Source organism: Stigmatopora nigra, chromosome 2 (genome assembly GCF_051989575.1).
Source record: "Stigmatopora nigra isolate UIUO_SnigA chromosome 2, RoL_Snig_1.1, whole genome shotgun sequence".
Lineage (NCBI taxonomy): Eukaryota > Metazoa > Chordata > Actinopteri > Syngnathiformes > Syngnathidae > Stigmatopora > Stigmatopora nigra.
Genome location: NC_135509.1, coordinates 20,175,397 through 20,195,587, shown reverse-complemented (window position 1 = coordinate 20,195,587; position 20,191 = coordinate 20,175,397). Strand labels below are relative to the sequence as shown.

The following is a 20,191-nucleotide window of genomic DNA, read 5'->3' as shown; positions in this document are numbered from 1 at the left end:
ATGACCACTACGCTACACTACAACGAAAAACGGAAGTGTTTGAAGAGGGAAAAACAGTACTTGGATGTTTGTTCGCCCGAAACTATTCTTGAGAGAGTTTAATATCTAAAATATCTACTATTGAAACCAGCTCTGAAAATTATATTAATGACAGTTTAATATCTAAATATCTACTGTTGAAACCAGCTCTGAAAATTTTATTAAGGAGAGAGAGTATAATATCTAAATATCTAATATCAAAATATCAATAAGAGCACAAATTTTACACATCGCCTGCTGCCTTTGACTGTCATAGGTGTCCAATGAAACTTCATACTCTCCGGGAGAACTTGCAATGTTGAAATACTTTAAATGGTCATTTTTATCAAACAAATAAAGGTCCTAGTATACTTTTAGCTCAGAGCTTGTTATCATGAGGAAGAGTGAGTTTAATATCTAAATATCTAATATCAAAATACAAAAATATCAATAAGAGCACTCATTTAACACATCGGCTGCTGCCATTGACTGCCAAAGGCGTCCGATAAACCTTCATAAGAGCACTCATTTAACACATCGGCTGCTGCCATTGACTGTCAAAGGCGTCCAATGAACCTCCAGTCTCTCTGGGAGAACTTGCAATCCAGCAATGTTCAAATTTCAAAATCATCAATAAGAGCACTCATTTAGCACAAATAATTCAGTTGAAGTTTGGTACCACACATTTCAATGTAGAATGTCAGGCGCCCATCCAAATTTATGTCGTCTCATATACAATTCCAATTAGAGCAGAACGACTGGGAAATAACAATACAACAGACATCATGTGGTATTATGCCTGGACACACCAAAAAGAAATACACAGTTGTTAATGAGGGTTGAAAAAGCTTTCGCAGGACTATAAAAACCCGGATCGATTCACATACAAAGTAGAATACCTACAAGCCATTGCATATCATTTGTAAGTTTTACTGTTTTAATAAAAACTCCCATCTGTGAATTCGCTTTGTACATAATTTGGTAGTTTGTATTTATAATTTTTGTACAGAATTTGTAAAAGTTTTTATTTGTAATTTTTTAACAGAATTTTTAAGTTTTACTGCTTCAATAAAAACACCGTCTATGGATTTGCTATGTCTTCTTTTTAATAAATAATTTTACTTAATGCCTTTTATTTTAATGTCAAAGTTCCGGGCTAAAAGTATACTAAGATTTTTATTAGTTTGATAAAAATGACCATCTAAAGTATTTCAACATTGCAAGTCCTCCCAGAGAGAATTAAGGTTCAGTGGACGCCTATGACAGTCAATGACAACAGCCGATGTGTCAAATGAGTGCTCTTATTGATATTTTGATATTAGATATTTATGAAAATGAAAAAATGAAAATTTTTCATTTTCATAAATATCTAATGAAAATCAGACATAGGCATTGTCGTCATCATTGACTTGATAAAAAGCCTAGTAGTCATCATACCCTCAGCAGCGTATGACGAAATTGTATAGTGCTTCTTCACAAGTTCGTCTTCCCAGGCCAGACACATTTATGACATTTATGACATATTCATACTTGTTAGCTCTCCGCCTTGAGCGCCATTTTCCGGCGACTACAAGTTGCCTCACCGATGCCAACAAGAATAAGATGGATCACTTACCTCTCAGTCTTTATACTTACCCACCCTCAGTCATCCTGTGGAAGGTAGATCTGGACCAAACGACCTTCCTGTTACTTCAATTCGACTTGACTTAATTTCATAGTAGGGATATGTGTAGTCGTCACGTCACGTGTTGCTGCAGGTTCAGAGACCTGATAGCTGTTGGGAAGAAGCTGTCCTTGAGCCTGTTTGTCCGTGCTTTGTAGGACCTGTAGCGTCTGCCAGATTAGATACAAAACTGCTGAAACATCTTTCACGAAAGATGCCAAAAGGGTTGTGAACACCCAGAATAAGGTCATGGTGCGAATGGAAAATGCACTGGGTATTTGGATCTGTGATTGTAGGGCGAAGCAAAGCCTGGACGGAAACTTAATCCGTAGTAAGGCTAAATCTTTGTTTGATGCCATGGTGCATGAGAGTGGTGACGCTGACGTCAACGTTCTAGACGAGGAAGAAGACGTTGACGAAGGTGATCCTCTGCCTGGTGCCTCAAGCCAGACTAACCCACGACGTACGGCTTTCATTACCAGCAAGGGCTGGCTTGAGAAGTTTAAGCGGCGAGTCGGACTAAGGAATGTGTCGTTGCATGGAGATGCAGCCTCTGCAGATGGAGCAGCAACAAGGCGTTATGTTGAGGATGTGTTTCCGGGAATGATAGAAGAAAATGGCCATGTCCCGGAGCAAGTCTTCAACATGGATGAAACTGGACTCTACTGGAAGAGGATGCCGTCCCGAAGCTTTCTTTTCAGGGACGAACTCCAGAAGACAGGTTTCAAAGCCCACAAGGATCGGGTGACTCTGCTCTTGTGTGGCAATGCAGCAGGATTCATGCTGAGGCCCGGCCTGATCTACTGGTCACTGAATCCTCGCGCGTTGAAGAACAAGAACAGGGCCTTGCTGCCAGTCTACTGGATGTCCAACAAAAAAGCATGGATCACCAAGGCCCTCACACATGACTGGTTGTTCAACTCCTTCGTTCCGCAGGTAAAACTTTACCTGGCCGAAAAGGGACTGCCCTTCAAAGTGGTTCTACTCATGGACTGTGCAGGAGGCCATGCAGCTAATTTACACCATGAAGGGGTGCAGGTGGAGTTCCTTCCTCCCAACACCACTTCACTCATCCAGCCCATGGAACAGGGGTTATCGGGGCCTTCAAAGCCCTCTACACCAAGGCGACAATGGAGGGTCTCATCTCCTCCATTGAAGAGCCCGACGAGACCTTCAGCATGAAGTCTTATTGGAAGGACTACAACATAGCCACGCGTCTAACCAACATTCATATTGCCCTAAAGGGCATGAAATAACAGACACTTATCTCCAGCTGGAGGAAATTGTGGCCACAGGAAATTATTGGAGACTATGAGGGCCTTACCCCCAACGAAATCCAGCACTCTGCCGTTGATAAGGCTGTCAAGCTGGCTCGGTTGGTGCAGACCGAAGGCTTCTCAGATATGACGGCTGATGAGATTACAAATCTCATCGACTGTCACTTAGACCCACTGACAGAAGAGGACCTACAGGAAATGACCAGGTCGGCGAGTGAGGAGGAAGAGCAGTCTGCTGCCGACGACGAGGGTGACGAAGCTGATGAAGGTGGCCTTACTTTGCATAATTTGCAGGACCTCTTCAATACTGCCAAAGAGCTCCAAAGAAAGGCCAAAGAAAGGCCAAAGAAAGGCCAGAGAAATGGAAGATAACATGGTGAGGGCAGTCAAGTTCAGCAATCGCATCGATGAAGTCATGGCTGTTTAGAGGCCCATCTTCACCGACCAAAACAAACTACGTTCACAACTCCCCATAACAATGTTTCTTACGCGCCAAAGAACTGCGGAAGATCCATCCGGACTGCTATGATGTTTTTGAATTTCTGAGTTTTCTGAATAAAAGTTTACATTTATTACATTTTCAGTTTTTTATTGTTTTTTTACTGTATATATACTGTATTTTATATTTTTGTATGCACCAACATAACACCTGCATTCTAATGTAGAATAAAACACCTGAATGAACAGCATATTAGCCTGGTGTTGGTTTTGTGCACGTGTTATACGTTTCTTTCAGCATTTTTGAAGGGGCCCGCCTAGTTCGCGGATGCGCAGCTAATGTGGTGGGGTCCGGTCCCCATTAACCACGATAAGCGAGGGAACACTGTATTAAACTCTCTCTCTCTCTCTCTCTCTCTCTCTCATCAATTTAATTTTGAGAGCTGGTTTCAACAGTAGATATTTAGATATAAAACTCTCTCATGAATATAATTTTGAGCGCTGGTTTGAACAGTAAATATTTAGATATTAAACTCTCTCATTTATATAATTTTGAGAGCTGGTTTCAACAGTAGATATTTAGATATTAAACTCTCTCATGAATCAATAGTAGATATTTAGATATTAAACTCTCTCATGAATCAACACTAGATATTTAGATATTACACTCTCTCTCATGAATATAATTTGGAGAGCTGGTTTTAACAGTAAACTCTGTCATAATTTGAACCTGTTCTAACAAAGTCCGGGTGACCAAACGTGATACGTGGTAGGTGGGTTGGATGCGGAGGGCTGCTGAACGTTTCACCAAGTGGCGCTTGGCACACGGGTTTAACACACGTTGGATCTCATAGGGACCAACAAATCGGGAGGATAGCTTCCTGAATTTGGTCCCATGGGGGAGATCTTGGGAGGACAACCAGACATTCTGGCCGAAGACATAGGATGGCGGAGGTGCGCAGTGACCTGTCTCCGGGTTCACATGGAGGAACATTGTTACACAGCACGGGTTAGGTCCTAGATACGGGCACATTTGGCAAAGTGTGCCTGGACCGACGGGAGAGCGATAACTGCCTCCAAAGATGGGAAAAGGGGGGTTGTAGTCAATGGAACATTGGAATGAGGACAGGTTGGACGAGGTATTAGGGTGTGAATTGTGGGCATACTCCATCCAAGGTAGCTGGTCACTCCAGGTGGCTGGCTGGGCCTGGGTGGTGCAGCGAATCGCTGCCTCAAACTGCTGACTCACCGAAATCTCCAGACCCGAGTAGAATGCAGACCAGGCGTGGGAGATGAATTGGGGACCCCGGTCTGAGACAATGTTGGCGTAACACACAGTGCACGAGTAAGTATGTTGTCTCCTGGACCAAGGGGGGCTTTCGGAGAGTGACAAAAAGCACGACCATGGAAAAACGGTCAATCATTGTTAGAATGACTGTGTTGCCGCGAAATGCTGGGAGACCAGTTATGAAGTCGAGAGCTATATGGGACCAATGCAGGCTATGGATCAGCAGTGGAAGGAGCAGGCCAGAACTAGGCTTCATGGATGACTTAGTGCAGGCACACATGTCAGGTGGATAGGAATGAGCCATATTCTTCCCTCAAAGTTGGCAACCAAAACCGTTGGCGTAACACAGCCAGTGTGGGTGACTCCCCATTGGCAGGTCAGGCAAGAGATGTGGGGCCATTCCAGTACCCTGGAACGAACTGAGGCAGGGGAATACAAGTTCCTCTGTATACCTTCTTAGGAATCAGGCTCCGCATCTTGGGAACCCAGGACCTTGGCTTCAAGGTGAGTCCTCATGGTATACAGTTGGGAGGTAGAGTCAGAGGGTTGGAAAACCCAAGACAGTGCATCAGGTTTCCCATTCTAAGAACCTGGAAAATAAGACCGCATGAAGTCAACCCTATTAATAAACATGGCCCATCTGACTTGACAGGGATTCAACTTCCAGGTCAATTTGAGGTATTCTAGATTCTTGTGGTTGGTCCAAACCAAATATAGGTGATATGCCCCTTCAAGGTAATGCCGCCGTTCCTCCAACGCTAATTTCACTGTCAGCAATTCACGGTCCACAATACCACGGTCAGTCTATGGGAGTATAAGGCACAGGGGTGAGCGCTGTGAGAGAAAAGTGCCCACCCCCAACTCCGAGGCGTCCACTTCCATAATGTACAGCAACTTGGCATCTGGGTGGAAAAACATGGGAGCAGAGGTAAAATGGGCTTTGAGGGCACAGGAAAAGGCCTCTGCTGTTTCTGACCATTGGAACGGGATGCAGCAAGAGACCAAATGGTATCACCGGGTACTCAAAATGGCCCAAAGCGGTAGTGAAAACCATCTTCCATTCATTATGCATGGTATGGAAGGTTCCTGGGAAGTCCAAAACATGAAACGTGGTAACCTCCTGGTTGTTCCCGGGTATACGGAGGGGAACTGGCTCAGTCCAGAGTTCTACTCTGCCTAAGGGTTGCTCATTGAGTGTGGTGGTTTTCAAGGTCCTGAGGCCCAGTTGGGTCACCAAAGAGCAGTCAATGAAGCTCTTGTTTGCTCCGCAATCAACCAGTGCAGTGCCCTAATGAGTCTGGCCCTATGAGGAGACAGCGGCCGGCGGAAGAAGAGGATGGGAGGACTGACCTGTAGCAAGGATCACCAGCACGTTCTTCTTGCTTTGTCTTTGCTCTTATTAGGTCAACCTAGCACATCTGTATGAGGTGGCCTCTACAACTGCAGTAAAGATAGGAACACTCCTCCACTGGGAGCCTGGCATAACCCAGTTTCTATAATTGGCTGCTGTGCCACGTGTGTGAAGCCCACAAGTGAGTTTTCTCGCCTACCTGGAGTTGACCGTCCATCCTACTGGCCAAACTCACAAGCACATCGAGGGACCTGGGCTTGTCACGAGAAGTCAACTCATCTTTCAGCGACTCGCTTAGACCACTAAGTCATCGAAACCGCTCTGAGCAAGAATGGTGCGCAACCTAACAGAATATTTTGCCACACGTCCAGCATCTTGCGGCAAACCTGCTGAACACTGGGTGGTCAATCACCTTACGCATCTCTCCTGTGAAGCACATTGTTGGGTTTATTCTGTTTTATTATTATAATAGTTATATTAATTCATTTCTTTATTAAATCATTCTCTTTCTTTTCTTTGTATTAATTCATTACTTTGTTAAATCATTCTCTTTCTGTTTTTCAAAAGTGTTGAGGTCACGCCAAGTCATCTTTAACCTAAACAGCCTGTTCCAGGATGGTTATACAAACAATCCACCCAATCTGGGTCCTTGAGATTTGGTGGGCCCTTGGTGACGAGGACAGGGCTATTCGGACAATAACAAGAATATTGTTATCGTTATGTAACCGTACACTTCGGGTTTTTCTGTATGTAACGATTATATGATTATGATTATATTATATGATTCTTAGGTCAAGGAGGTTGTATAATTACTCTAATCTAAATGTTGTTAGGTCTAGTCCCTGTTTTTGTTATTAGTAAAATACTTTGATTGTTATTGTAGTCCCAGATGTTGTTTTTACTCATACGTGATGGAATGATCAACAACTCTGTAACTTGTGACCATAAGAATGGGACGAAAACGTCTATTCGAGGAGACGTTCGGAAGTTGTAAGGGACACTTGCTGTAACGCTCCCCTCCGGAGGCTTTTACCTGTTGTATCCATTTCTATTTAATTAAATGTCAATAATTGAATAAGATGTCTTCCTGCAGTTATTGATAATTACGGACGAAGGTAATTATTAATGAACCTGACATTTTGGTCCTTCGAGCCATGGAGGTCAATATACCGGAGCGAGAACCCAGGCGCTGCTGTTCGACATCTGGTAAGTGACCGTGCGCACGGCGTCTTCAAAACCCTTGGTGGGCCGGAGTTTTCGACGGGGGCGCCTGGATTCTCGGCGGTTGAAGACTTTTCCTGCTGGAGGGAGACATCTGATGGATCTCGGGTAAGTCCACATTAATGTCTGCATGTTGTGAAGGTGTTTCCAAATGCGTTAAAGGGACATTGTATGTGAGGTCCATTGTTGGGCTGGTTTCGCGTCCTGGGTGACGGCGATAAAACCCTGTGTTTATACTAGTCAATGGCAGGTACGGTGGGGCACTTTGCTGGAAAGTGTCCTGTGTCTCAGGGGTAGGCACGAATATATTGTACTAGAGGTACAATATTGGGGCCGGGGAGTGTCCTGTGTCTAAAGGGTAGGCACGAATATACGTTGTATGGTGTTTGTGTGGTTTCTGCAGTAAAATTAGGAAAGGCCTAGGAGATACAGTCGATACAGTCGAATAGATAATAATAATATTAATAATAATAATAAATAATAGAGTTAACTGTGTGAGGCACACGAACTCACTACAAAAAAGTAAAATATGGGAAACACGTGTTGTAAGGCGGGTTTGGATGACGATCCAAAAAAAATACGTCTAACTTGTAAGGATTGGGAAAAAAAAAAAAAATGGTAAGACAAAGCGCTTTAAAAATATTACACAGCTATATTTATGGATAAATAAATATGGGTTTGCTGGCCAGCTTAAAATGCATAGAATACAGGATAATATATGCACTAATGCATAGAGGTAATATACATATATAAATAATATGTGAGTGGATAAAAGTGTAACAGCTTGTTCCACAGACACTAATGGAGGTAATATACATATATAAATAATATGTGAGTGGATAAAAGTGTAACAGCTTGTTCCACAGACACTAATGGCGAAATAAGGCCGGGGAGAAGTTAAAAATACTATTTTGGGAAAATAGTGGGGGCTCCCTCGGATAACGGGGATATATATTTAAGACCGTGGCGGCGGGAAAGTACTGTTTGGTAAGGAAAAAATAGCGGGGCCTCCTCGGCTGACGGGGAAAATATTTACCGAGATAGGTGACGGGCGCGGAGGAAGTTTAACAAAAATAAAGGGAGCTAGAAAATTAATGGGGACACTGGTATTTGATTTGGTTAATCCAGGTATGACGTTTTGTGATTACAATTAAATTGGGTTTTTTTGTGATGCTTGGGCTTGTATAACAACAATTAGAATGGTTATTTCCAAGTGCTGGTGGTGCTTTGTTAATATAACCTATATGTACTGTCAATTTACAGCAATGTGATGGCTTATTGCAGCTTGGTTTTTGATCCCGTCCGCTAGCGGGAAGATGGTGTTTAAAAAGACAAAAGAATATATACAAAATGATCATTTAAATGTTTAGCAGGGAATGTCACCTGTGTTTTTATTATGCTCTAGACTTGCCAAAAAATGTGTCAACTGCGGGGGAAGCGTTTCTGGTGCAGCGGCTGCTGATTAGATGGGAGTGAAACATGTGGGCCGCGGGGCAGACGATTTAACTGTGTTGGGCTTTCGGGAGCGTTCGGACCGTGTAAACGACTAAAATTTTGTGATCCCTTCCGTGAAGACATTATAATAATCATAATTGGCCTTGGGGGTGCTGAAGCAAACTTGAGGGCAGAAAATGGGTTTTTGCCATATTGTTGTGCTTGCAGCATACATATTCTGGATATATGGGGTCTTGGAAAAATATTGTGATGTAGTTGAATATCGGAAGAGGGGTTAATTTGACGTTTTAATGGTTGTCTTCTCTAAAAAGCGTTGTATTTGGGCACAGGGAAAAAGCTGGTTTGTAAACATAAGATAACAATGCTGTTTTCGCAGCAAGAGTGGAGGTCATAGTTAACGGCTAATTGCGTTTTCTGTTTGGACTTTTCAGAATAAGAACAATACATGGGCTGCAAGAAATGCAAGGTTATGCGAATGCTTTCGCATTGATATTTTGGGTTTTAAAATGAAATGCATTAAGAGGATAGAAAAATCTGTTCAGTAAAAGGTTGATTTGGTAAAAAGCTTTGGATTTGGGAAATAGACCAAAATAGTCATTTTTGAGCAATTGTGGATTTCAAAGGGCTCTTAGTTAAAGGAAACTAGCTTTTGGAGGATAAAATAATATTAATACTATTTCAGAATTTTTTGATTATTCAAAATACTTTAATCCAGGAGGTTGGCTGTTTAAAAGAAAAAAAGGCCAGGATGACAAAATTTACAATATTATGGTATATTGGTGACGATAAGGTTTTTAAAACATTAAAGTTTGTAATTAGGAATTGTCTAACAAAAGGTTGATTTGTCTCATTTAATTGTTGTAGATTTTTGTTTTGGTAACAGGCTATGGGAAATGACTCGTGTCTTAAGTAAACATCATATGAGGTGATTTACAAAGTATAGTAGGTATTGAATTATTTGGCTGATTAACGACATCAGATGGGAAATTTACAATGCAATAGTGGCATGATAAAATTCATGGCATTCATCCAAATAATTAGGTGAATTGTAAATAAAATAATTGGTTTAGGATGAGCATATTTTCCCTAAGAATGGAGTAACATGGAATGTTTTTCAAAGTGCACTTGAAAGAACATTGTCTGTTGTCCTGGCAGGAGGAAATATGCTTTGTCACAGGTCATATTGATGACTTTAAGGATATTACGGATTGGATAAGCATTAGTCAATTGATACAACCAAATAACGTTGCTTTTACGGCTTTAAGGGCATGCAAATTGGTTAGAACTTTAGCAACGATGGGGTTAATACGCCTGAATGTTACAGTGATAACGAGTGACAATAACAAGCTTAGATAAGGGAGGGAAAGGAGAAATTCTCCAAATTCCAGAATCTGGCTTAGAAACAGGTTATGTTAGTCGTTTTGGGTTTTTGACAGGATGTGGTAGTACATAAATTCTGGGAAATTTTGGGAAATTGGGGACCCCATATCTAAAACAAGTTTGAGACAAATGTGTAAATAGGCTCTATTTGGCGCTGGATGCACAAATTCTAGTGGGGCCTTTCATGTTTTGAAACAAGTGACGCTTTAGGTAGATGGGTTGTCTATGAACAAAATGGGATGGGGGAAATTCGCTTACAAATTCGGCGTGTTATCTTGGTTCATAGAATTTGGAGTCAAGGCGACGTAATAAAGGCCATAGGCGTCATGTTGTATAAATTAGGCGTGGATGAATTTGTTTTACAAATGGGGGAGATTATCTTATCACCTGAAACAAGTAGAAACAAAATTGGATGGCCGCATTAAAAGGTGATTGGCATGCTATTAGAGGGAATTGGGATTTTCCAAAAACATGATAGGGGGCCATTAGGTCATGGCGGCTGTAAAAAATAAAAACTTTAGATGTGAAACTATTCCCACCTCAATTCGGGGAACAAACAGGTAAACTGATAGCATTAAAAAGGATATAACTTTGTGTGAAACTTGAAGGTAATTTTTTACAAACGGTTAAAATACTAGAGTGGGGGTGTGTATATTAAAGGATCTACTAATGAATGCGGGGTGGATCCAGACCTTCCGGAATGTGGGGTATTCATGGCGTCCTCGAGAATTTGTGGATTTTCTCCGGGTACTCCAGTTTACTCCCACAAAATGAAATTATGGATGCTAGACTGGTTGAACACACTAAATTCTTCTTTTTATGAGTGTGAGCGTGAATGATAGTTTGTCTTTTTGTGTTTTTTGATTGGCAGACCACCGAGACATAATCTATCAATAAAAGAAAATAATTTGGGCTTGGGTCAAGGGAAGACCTATGTCTCGACAAGGGGGAGGTGGCCTTGCTACAACGGCACTACAAGGCTTAGGGTTTAAATCTATATGCATACCCACATATCCATTTCAAAAAATACATATAGATTTTATTTTATTTTTATTAGATCATATGGATATCATTCCACGATATGGAATTCCAGAAACTATTTATAGTGATAAAGGCTCCCATTTTGTTAATATAATAGTTGTCTACCATCCACAATTGGCGGACCTTATATGAAGTCCTGTTTGGTAGACCTTACAAATTGTTATTATTCACCACACAATGACAATTGGATGATGAGGCGAATCTATCAGAGAAAAAAAAAAAAAACGCACACACCAAATTTAGACTATCAGAGGGAGATTTTGCTTCTCAACAGGAAACGGACGAAGCGACGGTGATTCTTGAAGACTGGATGCTGATAAGCAGCATAAAAGAAGAAACATCGGAGCAACGCAAAGTGGGAGGGTCCTTATTACTGAAAGGGGACACGGATGCACCTTTCCCACAGTAAGAAGGTTGTCTAAATTGAAACGTTTCAAGAGGAAAACTCCCTAAACAAAGACAAAAAGTCATGTTGAAAACAATTATTGCTTTTGGGGCAATGAGATTAATGATGATTGTGATTCTATTCCTTTCCACAGTAGGGTTGTTTTCTCCAGTTGGAGAAAAAGGCGGAGGCGTTTCAATTGAGGATACACCTTCTTACGGGAGGGTAAACCGAGAAACATACACATTTACATTTAATTAACATTACCTACTAAATCAAATTTCCAAATTGAAAATATATATTTGGACTCGGCAACGTCCCGGTTGCCGTACAAGGTGTCAATCTATGGTGGGAAATATGTGTGGTACATTAACAGCAAAAAAAAAAAAAAAAAAAATTGAAGATTGGGAAAAGCCTTGTTGCAGAAATTGGTCAAGATTGGAAAGCTTGGACTGACATATTAACCTGTGAAATTTATTTCTGAAACAGGGATTTCCCAAACGGGGGATAATTGGGCGCTGTTAATGGAGTGTAAAGAAGGCAAGCACTATGTGGAGCTACTTTGGTAAAAGGGTGGTCTCAATTGAAACATTGAGGGGACGGGTAAGATAAACTTTCTGACTTAATAAAATACGGGAAACACCAATATTAATTGAAAAGATTATTGCTCAGCAAGCAATACCATAAAACTATAGGGAACTCTTTTATATTGGGTTTGACGTCTCCATATGGTTTCAATTGAGACTAAACCATCTTACAAAGGATTAGGATAACCTACCAGACAAGGGAAAATACGATGGGGTCTAACAACTCCCTCAATCACCATTCATTTGGGGAAAAGTGTTTTTACAAATGAAAAAACGTGTCCTACTTGGCAAGAAAAAATATTGAAGCAGTGTTTATCCTGTTACGCGGTAAATAGGAAGTCAATTTTTCCACTGTTTAATCATTTTACCTGCTTAAACCTTACAGGGCATGGTCTGAAGCTGGGGGCGATAAATGAGACGTGGTGTACCGGCGTTCTAAAACAAACTACACCCCTGATACCACGTTCTGGCCTATGGTGGCGGGGTGGTAGATAAATTATACGACTCCTGCCGAAACGCGGCAGGACTAGGTACTTTGGTCTCACTGCTCTTACCGGTGTCTGTTTTTCCATCCACAGTGGAGGAGATACAATTGGCGGCTCATAATTCGGAGGTGAAGGGTCGACCCTCCCGACATCGTCGAGAGGCATGGAGGGAAGGAGATCCAACATACATTGATGCGATTGGCATCCCCCGGGGCGTACCAGATGAGTATAAGCTGGCTAATCAGATCGCAGCAGGTTGGGAGTCTATCTTCCTTCTAATCACCCCAAACAAAAATGTGGATAGAATAAATTACTTACATTACAATGTTCAAAACTTGGAAATTATACTGAACAGGGATTTGTGGCCATGAAAGAACAACTGGCAGCTACCAGTCTGATGGCGTTCCAGAATCGCATAGCGGTGGATATGATCCTTGAAACAGGGGGCGTGTGTGCAATGTTTGGAAAACAATGTTGCACCTTCATACCGAACAACGCGTCACCCAGTGGATCTCTCACCAGGGCCATTACTGGCCTGCAAACACTGAACCGCAATATGCAAGAGCACTCTGGAGTAGATACGTCCGCATTGTCAGATTGGTGGGATAAGACCTTTGGAAAATCTAAAGATTTGGCTACATCCTTCGTGGTGACTATAGGCACAATTACCGCTATCCTAACATTGTGTGGGTGATGTAGTATCCCCTGTTTGCGCTCCTTGCTAAGCCGACTTATAACTACTGCAATTGCCCCTACAAATTCTAAAGTACATGAGTTGTATCTTATGGGACGGTTTGGGGAAAGCAGTGAGGTCCAGGAGTACGGTAAATCCGAGGACCAATTGGACGAATATAATTATGTTTTTTCTCTTTCAGACCAGCCATGGGAGTAAGGAGTAGGCGGATAAAATCGCAGTCACCGACATTTCCATTTAGTGATTACTAAGAAATGACTAATAACATACATATTATAAAAACGGGGGAATGTTGGGTTTATTCTGTTTTATTATTATAATAGTTATATTAATTCATTTCTTTATTAAATCATTCTCTTTCTTTTCTTTGTATTAATTCATTACTTTGTTAAATCATTCTCTTTCTGTTTTTCAAAAGTGTTGAGGTCACGCCAAGTCATCTTTAACCTAAACAGCCTGTTCCAGGATGGTTATACAAACAATCCACCCAATCTGGGTCCTTGAGATTTGGTGGGCCCTTGGTGACGAGGACAGGGCTATTCGGACAATAACAAGCCTCCGGAGGCTTTTACCTGTTGTATCCATTTCTATTTAATTAAATGTCAATAATTGAATAAGATGTCTTCCTGCAGTTATTGATAATTACGGACGAAGGTAATTATTAATGAACCTGACACACATATTAGAGGAGCATGTAGCTCACCCCCTCTGCCTTTTGCACTACCTCCCGACAGGGCCTCACTGGGAAGGCAGCCGATGAGGTAAGCTATCATTGCTACGTCTGTGCTATACGTGAGGCTTTGTTCTTCAAAGACGAGGCTGCATTGTACAAGGAAGACTCGGCATGTACCAGGGTCACCGTCATATATGGCGGGAGGCGGCGCCATTGGTTCAGGGTACAGCTATGCAGGGCTACCGCGGGAGTGGGTACAAGTGGGCGTGACTGTTGAGCATGACACAATGGTGTGAGTTGTGCTTACAATGATAGTAGCGTCTGTGAGATACTTGATACCTTGGTTAAGAGAAAATGAGTGGCGTTGGATGATGTGGGGTGTCCCGTCTGAGGCTGTGGGGTTGATATTTGGCTGGATCATGCTGTTATGATCTTGGGCGTAAGGCCCCGAAGAAAGCATATGTACAACTTTGATCCTTGTGGTTTCTGTTCATTGTAAATGTACAAGGGCAGGGTGAAGGTACGAGGACAACAGTGAGGGCAAGTCATTGAACATGGTGTGGCGCTCGAAAGTCGTTAGGTCTGCAGAAGGATCCAAAGTGAGGATAAAGGTGCGTGGGTGTAGACGTGGTCTTAGGGCAAGAACAGTCGGAAATAAGGCAAGAAGAACAAGAGGTAACAGCAGAATGTAGTAACAGTAAACTGATTAAGACGACCCACCAACGTGGTCAAGCTCTGGATAACTTAAGTAGGTCAGTGATGGTGAGGAGACGCACCTGGTGTTGCTTGACCCATCCGGTGGACACACCTCTATAGACATGGGCCTGGCACTTTGCCCGTTTGGAGTGTATGAAATTCAACCCTTATCCACTAATGACTTCGAGACATCCGGATCGTAGAAATCAAACAATTCATAAGCTCCTCTCTGTGGTCTATCACCACACAAGACAAAAGTATGAATTGAACTTCCAGTGACACTGGTACCTGTACCCATCCCTGGATCAACCAGGGGTTACAGGGGACTTGTTGGTTCCTCGATGATTATGCGCTTTTTGTATTGGGAAGTAAGGGTTGACTTGAACTGTGAAAAAAATTACTGGATATAGCCCCACAAAAATCCACGTTGGGTTCAAACTGGAATGATGAATAAGTTCTCAAAGATGGCAATGATGCCCAATTTTAGGTTTTATCTCAGCATAGTTTGTTTCTGCACATGAGTCAATAGAAATTGACAAAGACAATTTATAGGGAGTTCCAAAGCTGTGTCGTCCTAGTTTGCAGAGTGCTAAAATTTTGGATGTACAATTTATAGGATTACAGTGTTCCCTCGGTTATCGCGGTTAATGGGGACCGGGACCTCCCGCGATAAGTGAATTTCCGCGAAGTAGGCATTCCCCTTCAAAAATGCTTAATTTGTATTTAATTCTAAATTATTATTATTATTATTATTTTTAATTTTTTTTTTTTTTTTTATTATTAAAAAAAAGTTCCCCCCTATATGCAGTGCACCATATAAAATACAGGTAGACAGAATGAATTTCATGTTATAACAAAAAAACTGTAAAATATGTTGTTTCAATGTAGTATTTGTATTTTATTTATTTATTTTTTCCCCCCAAAAATCTGCGAAGCTCTGAGTCCGCGGTGGCTGAACCGCGAAGTAGCGAGGGAACACTATCAGAAAACAATGTGCCCATAACGGCCGTGGCATCTGATGAGCTAGCACCACTAACACAGGTTCCTTAGACATCATTATTATTCAAACAAAAGCAATTCCTAAGTATTTAATTATCAAGTCACTGATTATATCAGGGGTCTGAAACCCGCGGGCCGTGGGGCAAACGCGGCCCGCGGGATGCTAATTTGCGGCCCGCGTCTTAATATGCAAGATTAATGTCTGTGCGGCCCGCAAGATTGATATGAATGACACGATGTTCGGAGCTGGATGAACCAATCACGGTGAAGTAAACGGCTCTGGAGGGCGGGACATTGGCCGGGCTGTCCAGTGCCTCGCTCACTCACTCATTCATTCCTCCAATCAGCTGGGCAGAGGAGAAGCCGTGAAGCCGATCACGCCGCCGGCCGTAATCCAATACGATCGGAAAGCGAAAGTGTGCATGCGCCACAGACCCGCGCGACTGAAAGTCAAACATCAAATCGAAAGTGCGCATGCGCCACAGAACCGCGCGACTGAAAGTTTAAAGTTCAATCTGAGACTCATTCCAAGTGTAAACACATATTACAGCCCCGGAGATGTCTGCTTCAAAGCCTGCCGTTTCGAGAAAGGTCAGTGATGAGCACAGACAGATTCAAGAAAAGTGGGGAGTGCAATATTTCTTTGTTGAGCACAGGGGCACCCCGACGTGTCTCATTTGCACTAAAAAAGTTGCAGTCCACAAGGAATACAATTTGAAACGTCATTTTGCTACGAGACATGCTGAGGAGTACGACAAATACCAGGGAGATGAGAGAGCCAACCAGGTTGACAGTCTTAAAACAAGTCTTCTGAGGCAACTGGGTTTTTTCAAGAAGGCTACAAAAGAAAGTAATGCAGCAGTCAAAGCTAGCTACGCCGTTTGTGAGCTGATTGCCAAGGGAGGAAAGCCATTCACAGAAGGTGAATTTATCAAAAAGTGCATCTTACAGGCTGCACATATTGTCTGTCCAGAAAAGAAAAGTCAGTTCAACAACATCAGCCTTTCTGCCAAGACCATGGTAGGGCGCATTTCTGACCTGTCAAGTGACATTTATGGTCAACTTTGTGAGAAAGCGCAAAACTTCAGTGTATATTCAGTGGCTCTTGATGAGACCACAGACATCACAGACAATGCCCAGCTCGCAATATATGTCCGTGGTGTTGATGACAATTTTGAAGTGTTGGAGGAGTTGCTCACAATAATTCCAATGCATGGCCAGACCACCGCTAAGGAATTATTTCACAAGCTGTGTGATGCCATTCAGAATGCCGTTTGCCATGGAAGAGCTTTGTTGGAATAACAACTGATGGAGCCCCATCAATGATTGGGAGGAAGAATGGACTGGTAGCACTTGTTCAAAAAAAACTGGAAGAGGAGGGTGTGGAGTCGGCCATAGCTCTGCACTGCATTATCCATCAGCAGGCCCTTTGCAGCAGATGCCTGAAGTTTGACAATGTGATGTCTGTCGTTGTGAAATGCATCAACCAAATCAGATCTAGGGGCTTAAAGCATAGAAGCTTTCGTGCTTTTTGAAGGAAATGGAGTCTGAACATGGGGATGTGCTCTACTTCACTGAGGTACGTTGGCTCAGCAGGGGAAATGTGTTGAAGAGATTTTTTGAGTTGAGAGCAGAAGTAAAAGACTTCATGGAGATAGACGGGGTTGCTGTTCCTGTGCTAAGTGATCCCAAATGGCTCATGGACTTAACTTTTCTTGTTAATATCACACATGAGCTTAATGTACTGAACAAGAAGCTACAAGGCCAGGGGCAACTTGTCAGTGCTGCCTATGACAACGTGAGAGCATTTTGCACTAAACTTTTGTTATGGAAAGCCCAGCTCTCTCAGACAAACCTTTTCCATTTTCCAGCATGCAAGGCTCTTGTGGATGCAGGCACACCATTCAGTGGTGAGAAATATGTGGAGGCCATTTCGAAGCTGCAGGAGGAATTTGATCACAGATTTGCAGACTTCAAGACACACAAAGCCACATTTCAAATGTTTGCGGACCCCTTCTCATTTGATGTGCAAGATGCCCCTCCTGAGCTTCAAATGGAGCTCATTGACCTGCAGTGCAACTCTGCACTCAAAGCCAAGTTCAGGGAGGTGAGTGGAGAAGCAGACAAGCTTGGACATTTTTTGAGAGAGTTGACCCCCAGCTTCCCTGAACTTTCCCGAATCTTCAAGCGGACCATGTGCCTTTTTGGGAGTACATACTTGTGTGAGAAACTCTTCTCCACCTTGAACTTAAATAAGTCAGAGTAAAGGTCCAGAGTTACTGATGAGCATCTTCAAGCTCTATTGAGGGTCCCTCAAGTCAAATGTGACTAAGCTATGTGAGAAGAAGCGCAGCCAGGTCTCTAGCAGCAAGAAGTAAAGTTCAGAAAGTTAAAATTTAAAGAGCTGTTAATACAGACATTTGAAACAAAATAAAAATAATTAGTTTTCTCTACTTAGCCAGCCACTCTATATCTACTGTATTCTCATTATTATTATTATTATTATTATTACTTTATTACTTATTGATTTATTTTTTATTCATTTTTAAGTTAATTTATTTAATTCATTATTTTTTGTTAAAAAATAAAGTTATTTGATAACGTTGGAATGTTTTATCAGCGCTTTTCTTGTGGAAATCCTGATGCGCCCAGCCTCACCCAGACTCTGCCTCTTGCGGCCCTCAGGTAAATTGAGTTTGAGACCCCTGGATTATATAGTGGCATGCAAGCTTGACTGAGGTGCAGGCGTTGGGGAATTCAAACATTGTGTGATTCTGAGTGTAAATGGTTGCCTGTTTCTGTGTGTCTTACAAATGACTGGCAATCAATTTAATATGTTGTCTGTCTTACGTCTGAGATCATCCAAATTGAATACAGCACCCCACATTCCTCACAAGGATATATACAGGGTTGAAAGTGCATAGTAGCTGGATGTTTTTGCTCATTTATAGCATAAACACATAAATGTGGAAAAAAAATCTCAATTGACATTGGACTAACGGCAACTTCACCTTGTACTGGTAACCAGAAAATTACAACAATTTTGTCAAATACTGCAGATATCATTTTAAAGATACCTCATTATTGGCCAGTTGGAACCAGGGCTGTTTGCCATGAGTGAATATTTCCCATAGAACAACTCCAAAGCTCCAAACATCCGTCTCTATGGTAAACTTCCTGTACATGATGCTTTCTGGAGGCATCCAGCGAATTGGCAGCATTGTGTGACCTCCCACCTACACAACAATGCACAGTTTTTAGATTGCATGACGTACCGAGTTTACAATGTGTGATTTGGTTCAAATATCTCACTGAATCAACCATAGCAGTGCTTCTTTGAACTGCATCACACGAGACATTAACAGACAGCCCAAGTTCATCTCAGCGGGGGGTGCTGGAGCCTATCCCAGGCTTACTCCAGGCCAGAGGCGGGGACACCCTGAATCAGTGGCCAACCGATCTCAAGGCACAAGGAGACAAACAACCATGCACTCTCACACCCATACCTAGGGGCAATTTAGAGTATTCAATCCAATCTAATATAAATTATATATATATATATATATATATATATATATATATATATATATATATATATATATATATATATATATATATATATATATATATATATATATATATATATATATATATATATATATATATATATATATATATATATATATATATATATATATATATATATATATATATATATATATATATATATATATATATATATATATATATATATATATAGATAGATAGATAGATAGATAGATAGATAGATAGATAGATAGATAGATAGATAGATAGATAGATAGATAGATAGATAGATAGATATAGATATATAGATATATAGATATATAGAGATATAGAGATAGAGAGATAGAGAGGTAGAGAGGTAGAGATGTAATATATATAGATATATATATATATATATATATATATATATATATATATATATATATATATATATATATATATATATATATATATATATATATATATATATATATATATATATATATATATATATATATATATATATATATATATATATATATATATATATATATATATATATATATATATATATATATATATATATATATATATATATATATATATATATATATATATATATATATATATATATATATATATATATATATATATATATATATATATATATATATATATATATATATATATATATATATATATATATATATATATATATATATATATATATATATATATATATATATATATATATATATATATATATATATATATATATATATATATATATATATATATATATATATATATATATATATATATATATATATATATATATATATATATAGATAGATAGATAGATAGATAGATAGATAGATAGATAGATAAAACACACTAGCATAACATATGCTAGCATTATATACGCTAGCAGAAAATATGCTAGCATAACATACGCTAGCATAACATACACTAGCATAACCTATGCTATCATAACATACACTATCATAATATATGC

The 20,191-nt window shown here is 40.6% G+C and overlaps 1 protein-coding gene across 1 annotated transcript in view; it reads right to left on the bottom strand.

The window, feature by feature from the left end:
* LOC144181034 (NT-3 growth factor receptor-like) overlaps nt 1-20,191 on the bottom strand; it is an 88,875-nt gene that overhangs the window by 25,215 nt on the left and 43,469 nt on the right. The window contains exon 16 of the mRNA XM_077709272.1: nt 18,729-18,887. Within this exon, the coding sequence (XP_077565398.1) occupies nt 18,729-18,887 (159 nt within the window). The remainder of the gene's footprint in view (nt 1-18,728; nt 18,888-20,191) is intronic.